This window comes from Cricetulus griseus, chromosome 3 (assembly GCF_003668045.3).
Source record: "Cricetulus griseus strain 17A/GY chromosome 3, alternate assembly CriGri-PICRH-1.0, whole genome shotgun sequence".
NCBI classification, from domain to species: Eukaryota; Metazoa; Chordata; class Mammalia; order Rodentia; family Cricetidae; genus Cricetulus; species Cricetulus griseus.
In genome coordinates, this window is record NC_048596.1 from 276,589,039 (window position 1) to 276,603,056 (window position 14,018).

Consider the following 14,018-nt stretch of genomic DNA (forward strand, 5'->3'; position numbering starts at 1 on the left):
CCGACAACAGACACACCCTGGCCAGAGCCCTCTGCAGGCTCCACCCCCTTGACAATATTCTCCTAGGAATACCTCGTGAACACCTACAAACAGTAAGACATTGTTCTAACCACCCCTTCCATAGCTAGAAGACTCGGTTAGGAATGGGTTCTCTGGTACCTCAGATGGAGTCTGACGTCTCTATTTCCCAAGGGGTCTGCCTTGTGGCCATGAGTTGTAGGATGCTCACCCACCCTTTCATATTCTTTTCTTACCCAGGCAACTGTGTGCTTTCTGCGACCCCAGACATAGTCTGTGTCCCTCATAATTTGTTTGGCCCCAGAAGGGGGGAAATGGAACTGACACACTACATACTTATTTGAGTCTGATCCTTTTTGTTATCTGATTATTTTTTGATTGTTTGGTATAATAATAGCTTACATGTGTTTGTGGCTGTGTAGCATCAATTATAATGTTTGGGTTGCAATTGGCTGATCAGTTCACCTTGAGTTCTTATGTGTGTGTGTATGTGTGTTTATAAATGAAGCTGATGTAAACACACGAGAGTACTATATATATATATATATATATATATATATATATAGTCTGAAATACTTCCTCTTAGTATGACTGGACCATTAAAAAATTGTAGGAGTGTCTATAGAACATCAGACATCTCCAATTTGGGTAAAATCTCATTTTCTATGTCACATATATCATAATTACAAAGTTTTTTATTTTTGGTTGTGAGCCTAGCCTTTAACAGCTGAGCCATCTCTCCAGCCCCACAATTAGGAAATCTTAATCAAACCCAAGGAGAGAAGTCTCACATTATTTTCTTCTGAAAGTTTTATAAACTTAGTGTGTGTATGTTTACAAATGTGACCCATCTCTCAAGTGAAATTTTTATATAGCATGTTATGTAATCACTAAATTTTTAAGCATGGTTTATAGTACCATGAAGTATTCATGTATAAGTATCAACACAAGATTTTATATAGTACATAGACCATATGCTAAGTAAGTCTTGGCATGAACAAGTCAATAAGCAAAACAGGCTGAATAGGTAGTTCAGCAGCTAAGAGCACTGGTTTCTCCCCCACAGCTTTGTTCCCAACACCCTCATGGCAGCTCACAACTGCCTGTAACTCCAGTTCCATGGGGCCCAATGCCCTCTTCTGATCTCTGAGGACATCAGGCACACATGTGGTACACACACATACATGCAGGCAAAATGCCAGTATGCATAAAATAAATAAATCTTAACAAAAACAAGAAAAGAAAAACTGGAAGACTAGACAGAACTTACTAAATACTTTAATTGCTGTATTAATGAATTAATGAATAATGCAACCATCACCTACTTCCTACTTATTTTTATAATTGCAAAATGTTTTCTATAACAAGTCACCTATCATACCAAACTCAGACTGAGAATTTTTAAGTCATCCAAGAGAAGCCATTCTGACCTCATCCATTACTCCGTGGTACACTGTTGATCCCATGCAGACTGTGAAGCAGGAGCATATGGCCCTGTATCTACCTCCTCCCATGCCGCCAGCACTGCTGAACAGCAGGAAGAAGTCAAAGAATTTCCACAAGAATTCTCTAAGAAGGATGTGACTGTAGCAGGAGCCTCGAGATGAAATCCCTATACATCTCTTCCTCAAAGGGTTGGGAGAGACTCCAGGGTAGGAAAGCCTGATTGTCTGCCTCCCTTTCCAGCACTCCTCAGAACTCTTTGGTCAGCCATAAAACACTGTGGCCACAGACCTGTGCTCCCAGGACCTGCTCCACCCACTTGAGCTCCAAGGGTCTTTCAGACCCACACCATTCCCTTTCTGGGGCACTGCTGGCCTTGCCCCCTAATCCACTTGCAAGTCAACTACATCTGGGGCCTCCTCATCAGCTGAGGCCTCCCAGCTGCCTCCTGGTCTGCCAGCAACTTCCCAACATCTAGAGGCAAGATTCTCCCTTTGAGCTGCAAGAGGCCAGCTTGGCTAGCAGCATTCTCTGCAGATGTTTGCAGAATGAAAAAGCACTTCTCTGACAGATGAATGAATAGAGTTGTCAGTCTGAGGTCCCTACGCTAGGGGACCCCAGAAGTTAAATGTGCAAACACAGGTGTTTCATCTGGGAAGGCATCCAAGACCCTCGGAGGAGTTACACAGGGGGCTGCTATTGAGGGCTGAGAAACCCCACTTCTGAGAAGGATATTTGGGAATACAACCACAGTGACCACGCCACAACAGGCCTCCTTGAGCCAGGTCATCTCCCTTTCTGCTGAGAGGGGTACCATCTCAGTTAAAGAGCAGTCTTCAGCTATTTTTCCAGCAATGAATAATTGGCCCTTTTGTCAGAAATGCAGTGAGTTTCCTTGTCTCCTCTGTTGCAAAGCACAAAGTGGGAGCAGAAATGTCACCACAGTCCTTGAGATCTGGCTCTGATGCTCGAAGGCAGCACACGCACACTGAGACAGGGACAGAAGGCCCAAGGGGAAGCTGCTCATTTCTCAGGAGCACATGGAGTTGTTAGGAGGTTCAGGCTGAGCCTCCAGAATCACTCAGACAATGATAACTATTATGACAATTGTTTTACTAATTGTTAGAAGAGCTGGGATTGTTGGACATTGAAACATCATTATACACCGTCACCTACACTGAACTTACACACAAAATACGCGGTGTCTTCACATTAAATCCAATTATCAGAGGAGAAATACAAACTTAACCTCACAAATTTACTTCTCAAGTTTACATAGGCACAGGGGATCCAACAAGGAACTGAACCCACTTTCATCTCACTCCTAAATCCATGCCCAGAGCTATTATAATTTTATGGATGTAGGAGCTGGGGTCTCTATTTTCCTGGGAAAATTAGGCTCAGAAGCATGGTGTGCCTAGGACAAAACCATGTATACCTGGATATGTAATAATACCAAGGAGTCACCTTGGCCTTGGCCTCAAAGACATTTGAATGTGTAAGACTAGAAATCTCATATTTGGTATTTCTTCAGATTCTAGGGGAAATCATGTGAAGGATTCTCCAAAAACATATATGCATATCACCCTCCCATTTCAGCAGGAAGTAACTTGGAGGATGCTATGGCCCCTTTCCCCCCATTGTTGTCACTTAGGATAGTGTATATAGCTAGTTAGAGATAGTTCCTTATTGTTTATGGTTGGGATTGGAAGGAGGTGTTCAGGCTTGAACACCTCTTTCAGATGACTTTAGGGTTTAGTTAAAATAGATATTGTTAGGATGTGACCTAAGCAGATTGTTGTATCTTCTTATATTTCACCTTTATGATTGTTCATTTTGGATACTTTACACTGTTAAGTTTTAATCCTCTTTTAGACTAAAAGGTGAATTTTAGGGGAACCATAACACGCCTGCTAGTTGCTGGCTACAGGTGTGCCTGACCACGGCTTCAAGGGGAAGGTTTAAGAGTGAGGGGCACACACACGTGGAACTTCCGTTCTTCCTTTTCATCCTCGGCTTGCTATACTTACTCCTGCCCTGCCTGATGGCTAGGTCACTCTGTAAGTAAGGCTTCTCCCTAATAAATACCCGTATATTTTTACCTGGCTCCGTATTGGTAATTCTCCCATTATATGTGCACACATATATACAGGAGACCACATGGTTGAGCCACCTTAGACATTATCCTTGATTAGGGACATTCTGTTCCTTGCCACTAACAAGGACTCATTTCCTTCTATCCTAAAAGGCAGAAATCACATGGCGGAGGGATTGGGATGGTTTTCTTGGAATATAGGTCCCTGGAAAGGAGCTTCAAATGACAACAAATTTATTTTTATATCCCACTCAGCAATGACTTGAGTCAAAATCCCAGCACAGAGAGGAGGAGGAGGTGGGCACAAGCCACGCCCCCACCCAAGGAGCCATTTGTCATTGATAGCTTCGGGTGAGGGAAATCGGTTTTCTTCAATGGAATGACCACCAGGGTGTGTCAACCATACTGTTCTGGTGGAAGCTTCACCCCAGCCCCTGGCCGCCATATACCCAAAGAGTCTGTGACATTATGGGGGAAGTTCCACCCAAGCTCCCCTACCCTACCTCTCTCCAAATCCTACGCATCTCAGAAAGTCTACCAAATGGCGACCCCCCTCCCAGATGCTCAAGACCACTCCCACGGGGTATTTAAACTGCTTCCCAGAAAATAGACTCATGGTTTTTTCAGTCCTCCTTTCCTGTCTCATCCCTGGGGGACTTGAAGGCCACCCAGGAGCACTGTATCCATTCAACGAGGGCCTTTTCTAATTCAGTTGGATTTGGTCTGATTTGGATTACTGCATCGGCAGAAAGGCTTATCGGGGTGTAGAAACTAAAGTCACCATTGGGTCTGGAGGAAACTGGAGTGTGGAGCACCAGTCCTGGGGGCCAGGGCAGGGCCCATCTGACTCCCAGGAAGAAGCACCAGCCTAGAGAAGAGCCTGGCACACCTCAGCAGTTTGTACTTGCAACAACTCTGGAAACAACCCCCGGCAAAGGCTCCGTCTGGGTGGCCAAGTCTGTGTACCAGGCATCAGGGAAGACAGAGGCAGAGCGTCACTCCAGTGAGGAGCTCTGTTTCACTGCCAGCGCTGATTTCAGGGGAGGGGCACTACCCCAGCAAAATTCAGGAGAAGCCACTTAGAGGGCAAAAGACGATCACATGTCCCAGGAGGGGCCAAAGGGGCCAACGCCAAGAACTGGAGAGGGAAAGCTCTCTTTCTGCATGGGCCCAGGGTGTTGCCCTGGAGCTAATAAAGCCAGTGTTGTAAGGGGTTCCGGTTTCTGGAAGGCTGCTTGATCACACGCAGTGGCAATCCTAAGCATGAAAGGCTGCCTTTTGCTTTCTTGATTGTAACCTTCCTGGGCACCAGGGTCACTTAGGGAAGAGGACTCCCATGATGATGAAAGGGGCTTTTCTGTTCAGGTGAGGGCTCAGAGTCAAAATTAAGATTAAAAAACAAAAAACAAAAAACAAAAAACCTAAAGATTGCTGTTCTTAGAGCTGGGGAGATGGCTCATCAGTTAAGAGCACTGGCTGCTCTTCTAGAGGACCTGGGATCAATTCCCAGCACCTACATCTGTAACTCCAGTTCCAAGAGATACAACACCTTCTTCTGACCTCTGTGGGCACCAGGCACACACATGGTACACAGACATACATGCAGACAAATACCCCCACATACACTAAAATAATGACAGTAACAACAATAATAATAGTTTTTAAAAGATGGCAAGATTTTTGTAAACTTGTGCTTGCAACATGAAACCCATACCATCTCCTGAGTATAGGCCCCTGATACCATTTAAATGGTGGCAAACACTTCATTCTGCTCTCCCTTTGTCCAGCCTGCTCCCAGTCAGAGCCCACTAGCCATACAGCACTCTAACTTCTAGTCACCTCCTCCCCCACCTTACCTGGGCAGCAGGTGCTTGTGGCTGACACATAGGGCTGTCTGGTAGTCCTGGGTCACACACACTTTGTGAGGGCTGCATTTCACCTTCAGGCAAGGGTCCTTCGATGGGTCTAGGGCTGAGATTTAAAAGAAAGGGGAGGAGAGCAGGGTTAGTACCTCCAGGGAAATTTAATTTCTATCCCCACACAAATAAACAAGTGGGAAATAAACCAGCTGTGCATGTTTGTGCTGCATGCTATTTCCCGAGGCTGCTGGGGACCAAAAGAAAACCCAAGCCGGGTGGAACTCTGCATCTGTCACCCAGGCCTCTCAAGCATCCAGAGAGCAACTCAGTCTTGTACTGGGCATTTCAGCACCTTTACAATTATATATAATCAAGGATCAAGAGATACCACGACTATCCCTCTTTGATTATTGTCTGATGTTGGCTTGTGTGATTTCTTCCATGCTTAATTTTAATTATTTCCTGTTGCATACACCCCAAATCCTTGCTGACATTGCTTGCTCCCGTTCAATAAATATGGACTTCATACATGAATAATTTTTTAAATTTTTTGGAAAACTTCAGGATGGGCAAGACATTTGTACAACACAAAGTTATGATGTAAGTGGGAGTGGAAAAAGCCTACACATAAATATTTATTGTGCGAGGCAGAATTAGATAAGGGCCGTGATGGGCATAGAAAATGATAACGGAGCTTGAGAGGAAAATAGAGATCAATTTCTAGGGCAAGGATTAGCGAAGCATTAATATTTGAATTGAATCTTGAAGGATGGGCAGGAATTTTGCAAAGCAAAGATAGAAAAGACAAGCCAGGCAGGAAGAGCAGCGTGAGCAAACGTGGGGCGGCGTGTTTGGACAATCAGGAGAAACTGAATCTCTTCACTGGGGTTGTGGGTCTGAATAATGAGAGGGGGAAAGTTGCTCCAAACGCGTAAGTCCAGAAAGAATTCCCAAAGGTACAAGGTCACATCCAGCAGCATTTTCTAGACTAAGCTGAGCAGCAAGCCCCTGGCTCATCAGCAGTCTGCATGGGTAGGAGCGCGTGCTCATCACTGGGTACAGAGGGGGCCCGGGGGAGTCTCTGCAAAACAAAAGCCATTGTGCCATCTCCCAGCTCCCAGGCTGAAAGCCTATTAGGCAGTAAATCTTTCATAACTGCTCTCCCAGCCAGGGGGAGGGATGCTCCCCACATCATCCCCACTCAGACATTTGGCTAAACAGATTGGCATTCCAAGCAGGAAGTGCAGAACTGTCTACCCCAGCAATGAGCTTCCCGCTATCACACAGAAAGTCACAATTCTTTCCTCCCACCCAGGCCTGAAAACTGCTCATCACTTCCTTTAGGATGTTGCTGGGAATTTCTCAAGGGTCCTGAACCCACAACATTGGAAGGCTCAGCTGCTGGATATCTCAGGGTGGCTGCGCCGTGGGGTATGGGTAGCAACTGTGAACAAGCAGGGTACATTCCTTTGTCTACCACAATAGCAACAAGCCCAGATTCCCATCCCTGGTAGAGTCTACTTCCCAAGGGACATGTTGTGATGCCTGGAGCTTAACAGAGAAACAGGCTCCAATAAGAGAGTGGCTGGTTTGAGCCCCAGAGACAAGGCTTGCTTCTGGTTCTTAGGCTGAGTGCAGCCTCTGGGAGGCACGGAGAACAGCTAAGCCTGCGCTGGAGTCCTCCACAGCTGAGCCTTCTAGAAACATGCTGGTGTTGGGAGATGACTGTACAGACATTAGGAGGATGCTGTGGTTTCTATGGATCAAACCTTGGGGTGCAGAGCATCCAACTTCAACGGCTCTCTAAGAAGCCTTGGAAACTAAGGCTTGCAGTAAAGACTAGCATGCAACCACCCATGAGGACTATCTATGTTGCTCCTGTCTCTTCCCTCACACCTCCATTCACCACTTATGATGTCAGGAAACCTGGAGACTAGACCACTGGCAGCCTCACCACATGGGCTGTTAAGGCATTTCCCTCAGTAGCTGCCAATGCTGCCAAGCTTTGGAATTTCTGTCCCAGTGGCTTTCGGAGATGGAGAATCTCAGGGTGGCCTCCTCAATGGGTGCCGAAGTCTACAACACTATGTGATGTAGTGATGTATGTGACAGACTTTGGGGTAGAATTTGGACTCTTTTTCCTTCTGTAGTTGACTTCTCACAGACATTTAATGTCCACACTGTCACCCAGGTGGAGAGAACAGCGCAACTGTCACAAGGACAGTAAGTCACCTGTGCAAGGCAGCAAAGGACACAGACCTCAGCTCCAGGGCTTCTAGGACTGAGTTCTGTCTGGCTGCTTTCTAACCTGTCTGTGCTTCCATTCCTTATTCTGCAAAATCAGGTCAGTAGCAGCTGCTTTTAGGGCTCGTTGTGGCTTGTTGGCTGCTATTGGTTAATATGTAGGCTTGCTTACGATCTAGGATGGAAAGCCCACGCCATGTATTTGTTGGGCTTGAAGATTTGTGTTTTGTTCTCAAAGTGGGTAACAAGACTTCATAATTACAAGAACAATAGCCAACATTCAGTCGAGTGTGTCTGGCATGCAGGCAGGGCACGAAGCTCTCAAATGGGATTAGCTCATTATCCTAGTTTGTTTTCTGTTGCTGTAATAAATGTGACCAAACACAACTTAGGAAGGAAAGGGTTTAAGTTTGCCTTAAATTTCCCAAATCACAGTCTGCCACTGAGGGAAGTTGGGGCAGGAACTCAAGCAGGAACAGAGACAGGAACCAAAGAGGAGAACTTATTACTGGCTGGCTTCCAAAGGTTCGTGTTCAACCACAGTTCTTACACAATTCAGGACCATCTCCCTGGGGTGGCACTGCCCACCGTGGGATAGTGCCTCCTTCATGGATTAGAGACCAAGAAAATGATGCACAGACAGACCCACAAGCCAGTCTGATGGAGGTGACTTCTCACTTGAGGGTCTCTTTTCCCAGGTGTCTCTAGTCAGTTAGCTTTAGCTGGTTAGCTCACTTTTTTAGCCTTCATAGCATCCAGAGATGGGGCCCTGGCCAAAATGCACATCACATTTAAATTGGTCTTAAAGAAAATGGCAGGTTAGAGGCACAGCAGAAATTTACATACTGGTCTGTAAACCCAAACTCCTTCTTATTACCGGCCCTGGTAGAGGAATCATCCGGGAGCCTCTTTCAACTAGGAAGTTGACTGACAAGCCCAAAGTCATCAAAGTGACACACCATTTTTCAGTTGCCTTCTGGGGCATAAGAAGTAAAAGGAGAGTCTATGGGGCTGGTACTGTGAGGCCACAGCACCTCCCCCCCCCACCCGCTAGTGTGTCCCTCAGGACCAAGTCACACAGTCACCAGCCCCCAGCCCCAAAACTTAATCAGAAGGTGGGCACTGAGCGCACACTCTGCCTACTAGCTCTAGACACGGCAACACTCACCCCCCCCCCCCCCGCCACTTCCCAGCAGAGAGGCGACTCACTTGGTCCATGTCTATTCAATTCTCTCTGTATTCTCAGGAGATGCCATCCAACTATTAGGATAACTATGATAGATAACCCTTACCATCCGAAAAGTCAGATATTCTTAGTAAGTAAATAAAAATGTCAGTTCAACCAGGCCTGTTGGTGCAAGCCTGTGTAACTCTAGCTACTTGAGAGACTCTTAAGTTCAAGGCCTGCCTGGGTAACTCACTATAACCCCATTTCATAACATAAAGGGGGAAAGAAGGCTTTGGGTAGAGCCTTGCCTAGAACTGAAACCCTAGGTTGAGTCCTCAGCACCACACAAATGAGCCATGCAACCATCACCCACCCACAACTGCATATTTCACGATCTGCACAGAGACATCTAATCCGCTCAACAGTAGTTATAAGGGTCTGAGCACCTTGAACACATATATGGATTGTCTAGAGTAAATGAACTTCACAGCACAACAGAACAGTCACAAAACAAGCTGCCAGGCTCTATTTCATCACCAGCACACACTTCGCTTTGGAATACAGCAATGCGGCTTGAAGGGGGATGAAAGGGCACGGAGTCCAGATCTACTGTGCTCTGAGCAGCAGCCGCAAGGCTCCCAACACAGCACAGCACAGGGCTGCCCGACTACTCTTTTTAAAGGGAATGACTGGTAGGAGATTTACATAGAAGTGGCATTTCATCTAGGGGTGGGGCCTTGTGAGACTTTCCTCCACCCCTGTAGCATGTTGACTGGTATGCTCATGTAGGCAGCCATATTGCTGAGAGATCATGGGGCAGCGTGTCCTGTCCAGAAGAAACTTTCTCACCGCAGTTGTCCTGGTCCTTGAGTTCTTATCATCTTCCCACACCCATTTCCTCAGAGTTCCCTGAGCCTTCTGTAAAGGTTGTGTTGTTCATGTCACCTTTGGTACTGGGCACCCCACAATCATTTATTCTCTATATTTTAATCAGTTGGGGAGTTTTCTGTGAAGAAAGAAATATCTTTGATGAGATGTCAGAGCTACACATACCCATAGGCAGAAGGATGACTCTTTGTGGTTGTAGCCGCGCGCTGACACTGGGCTGTCCTCCAGCGCCCATGATCTCTCCAGCCTTGGGTTCTTGGTTGGGTTTATAGTACCAGGCCTGACTTCCCTGTTACTGAATGGCCATGGCCTTCACGTCCAATGAGACACTTGATGATTTCCTCAACCCACAATCAACACTACTGCATCATAACTACTGAGAGACAGGGTCTCAATTCTAAACACATATAAATAAGGACAACGATAATCGGACTTGGTAGGATGTGTGTGTAATAAACACAGAGGAGGCCATGAATTTGAGAAAGGGTAGTTGGAGGAGCACGGGAGGAATTAGAACGCACATATACTATACTCATATATGAAATCCTCAAATATAATAATCAGGGAATGGAGAGACAGCTCAGCAGTTAAGAGCATTGGTTGCTCTTCTAGAGAAGCTGGATTTGATTTCCAGAATCCACATGGCAGCTCTCAACCATCTATCACTCCAGTTCCAAGAGATCTGATGCCCTCTTCTGGTCCCTATGAGTATCCACATGGTGCATAGACATATATGCCGGCAAAACACCCATCTACATGCAATAAAAATAAAGACTTTTTTTAAGAAAATACTGATGCTTTAAAATCAAATAACGTGTGTGTGTGTGTGTGTATGTGTGTGTGTGTGTGTGTGTGTGTGTGTGTGTGTGTGTGTGTGTGTGTGTTTTAAACGAAGTAGCATTTGAGAAGCCCTTCTAATAGGTGGCAGGACAACCTGTGTGGGGATTGAAGGAGTAAGGCCAGGTGTTAGTGACAGCCCTGCGCAGGTGTAGAGCTTTGGTGTCAAGGCTCTATGGATTTCTTGGTGGCTCTCTCCAAGATGTACTTTCTCTCTTCACATGCTTGGTAACAGAATGCAGCAATCAAAATATAGTGTCCCTGCCTGTCCCTGCCCAGTGTCACAACCCCTGCAGGACTCACCAGAGCAGAACAGAAAATGTGGCCAGTGAGGACACAGCAGGGACTGTGAAGGTAATGTTATCTTTCCCATTTACCTTCCAGCAGAAACTTGCCCAACGTCAACTGGCATAGGACACACATCCAATTAATTTTCAAAATAACTTTCACAAATCTTTCTTCGAGGGGGAAAAAAAGGATGAATTAATTTAAATAGAGATTTGTTGAGCTGTAGCACATTGAATTCAAAAGCAAGTTAATTACGAGCTTCATGTAGGGTTTTTTTTTTAATTAATGTTATTTTTTAAGCTCATTGCTTGGTCTCAATTAAGGTGGTGATATTTTAATTATCTTAATTGTTTCTGAACTTGTTTTTGAGTTCAATGAGTTTATTTTTTAATTAGCTACATTGATTTTAAAATCCAGGATCAAGCCTTGTCACTGTCCTTGGGCATATCCTACTGGCTTAATTGACAAAGGGTCAGGGTCAAAATACCTGTGATGGAAAAGTAGCCGAAGCTACTTCCTAGAGGCTGAGAAGACAGGGAGGCTTTATTTACAAATCTGACACAGAAGATCCACCAGTCACCTGGGCAAACACACATGCCTGTCTGTGTTCACTCAGTCAAAATTAGCAGAGTTTTATTCCACATGAAGTATCTTTTGGCAGGTCGGAGCTCATAGCTGAATAGAAGTGAGATGGGGTATGTGAGCATCTTGCAGAGGGCTGGTGAACACCCTTGGAGAGACCAGTACACATGGAAAAGTGGGTTTGAGTGAGGCAATAGGACAGGGAGAATGTTGCAGAACAAAAGAATCTCTTTCCAGGAACATGAGGGGCTGGCCCGTGTCAGGTTTGCAGCAGGCTGGGTAGGGATGATGAGTGCTCCCTCATCCCCCAGAGAGGGTGAGTAGACCCAGTCATGGAGGGCCTTTGAAGCCACGGAGAACCACAGCCTCCGAGCCCCAGAACAACTGTAAACACGGTAGGTCCTGGTGACTCCTCAAATGCCCTTCTATTTTTAAGTGGGTAGAGGAGCAGGAAGAGGGAGCCTTGTGTATGCGTTTTGTGTGGAGTGGCACTAAGCAAGCACAGACAGGCTTCACACAAGCAAAAGCCCTTCTCCATTGAGATAGAGGAGTGTTTACAGCTTCCGGGGACACCCTTTCTTCCTCCATGGGAACACCTTACTTCCTCTCCCTAGCTGCACAGGATTCTGGGAAGAGGAGGCTACCCTCTGAGACCAGGAAGTCAATGCATTATCTAAAAGCTGTGTGAACTGTGGCCCCTCTGCTGACTCCCAGAAGCTCACTCATGCAGAGGTCATTCAATTTACAAAATATGTACAAATTAGTGATGGCCCACACTCTTGCTCATGCTTTTAAGATTGGCCTCTGCCTGGGATGGCCATGGCCAATAGTCCCCTGAAGAGCAGACAGGCCCATGATTCATTAGGAGTGACTTCACAGATGACTGACAAAGAAATTAATCCAAACTGCGAAAAACCTCCTCAAGCTAGGCTCCTGGACATTCATTATAGTTTGTCTGTCCCCATGGTAACTCGTGTGTGCATCACGCCTCCCCCTCTCCAGAGGCTCTTGTTTACCAGCTGACGACAGAGCCTCTGTAGAATACTGATTGTGCTCATTGGGTCTGGCTGGAAGCAGGGAAGGGCGGCAGTTTGGAAGCCCCTTCATTACTCTTAGCTTTCACATTCAAGGGCTTCCCAAGTTCTTAGAGGCTGAACAAAGGGACTCGCTGGTCATGTGGTTAGGTAGCACACACAGTTAATTTCAGAGAGACAGATTGAACTCCTATGCCCAAGGACTAGGAAATGGTCACAGAGGCGGGCATAGGACAGATAATGACACAGACACAGAGAACAAAAAGATGCAACTGATCAAAGATAGCCCTGGTCTCTCCTTTCCCCTTAGACCAGGCTTGGGAGATTCCCACTTCCCTGCATTGAAGAGAAAGCATCATCCCAGTTACTAAGGGTGTAGATGCGTGACTCGTGACAACTGATGAAAGATAGCTGGATGAATTTAAAGCATTTATTACTTGTGACTTTATGATACACATAAATTTAACAATTGAAGACATTTTAATTTAAAGGGTGGAAAAAAAAATAGCTTATGATCCAGCAAGTCAAAATTATGCAAAAAGAAAAAAGATGATCACCCCAGTGGTTTATAACAAGGGAAAAATTACAAACAATTTAAATGTTCATAGGTGTTAGTCTTTCTGGGTTTCGTGACGGCTAATCCTGGTTGTCAACTTGACACACCTGGGAAATGAAACCCCAATTAAAGAACTGCCTCCATCAGATTGCCCTGTGGGCATGTCTGTGAGGGCATTTTCTTGATTGGTAATTGATGTAGGAGGATGCAGGCCTCTGTGTGTGGTACCATCCCTAAGCGGGCGGACCTGGACTGTATAATGCCTGGGAACAAAGCAGAAAGCCTCGTTCCTCCATGGTTCCTAGCTCAGTTCCCAGATTACCACAGTGTTTTCCCTAACGGATGAACTGTGACCTGTAAGATGAAATACACCCTTTCCTCTCCAAGGCGGTTTTGGTCATGGTGTTTATCATGGTAACAGAAACCAGACTAGAACAAGCCGCTATGCCAACATACCATGGACAGTGTGCTTAAACAATACATTTATTTCCTTGGAGTTCTAGAGGCTGGAACCTTGATGCTTTTCAGCATGGTGGGATTCTGTGAGAGTATTTCCCTAGCTTGCTGACAGCCAGCTTTTTACTCTTTCCTCATGTGGCCTTCTTTTGGCTGAATGAACTTGGAGAGATACATGGTAAGTTCCCTAGTATGTTCTAATAAGGAAGGATACCAATTCTATTGTATTTGTGCCCCACCCTGAAAAGCTTATTAACTTAATTTAATCTTAATTGCTTCCTAGAAGCCTCATCTCCAAACATGTCCAACCTAAGTGCTGAGACACTAACATGCTAATTTGGAAGAGATAATGTAACAGTCAACCCTTAATAACATCTACAGGCAAATGATTTAGCAATTACATACCATCTGTGTACAACAGCGTGCAGCTATGTTAAAGAAAGCACAGGTCCATAGGTACTCGCGTAGGTGGGTGTCTGATGAATTAGGTAAAAATTCAAAGCAAGAAGACTGTCAAGAGGAAAGTACTTTCTTGGCAGCCAAAAGCCCA

General features: G+C 45.6%; 1 protein-coding gene across 2 annotated transcripts in view; it reads right to left on the minus strand.

Annotated features, from left to right (window-relative positions):
* Spock1 (SPARC (osteonectin), cwcv and kazal like domains proteoglycan 1) overlaps positions 1-14,018 on the minus strand; it is a 472,211-nt gene that overhangs the window by 137,002 nt on the left and 321,191 nt on the right. For both annotated transcript variants that reach the window (XM_035441548.1, XM_035441547.1), the window contains one exon: positions 5,413-5,527. In XM_035441548.1, coding sequence (XP_035297439.1) covers positions 5,413-5,527 — 115 coding nt within the window. The remainder of the gene's footprint in view (positions 1-5,412; positions 5,528-14,018) is intronic.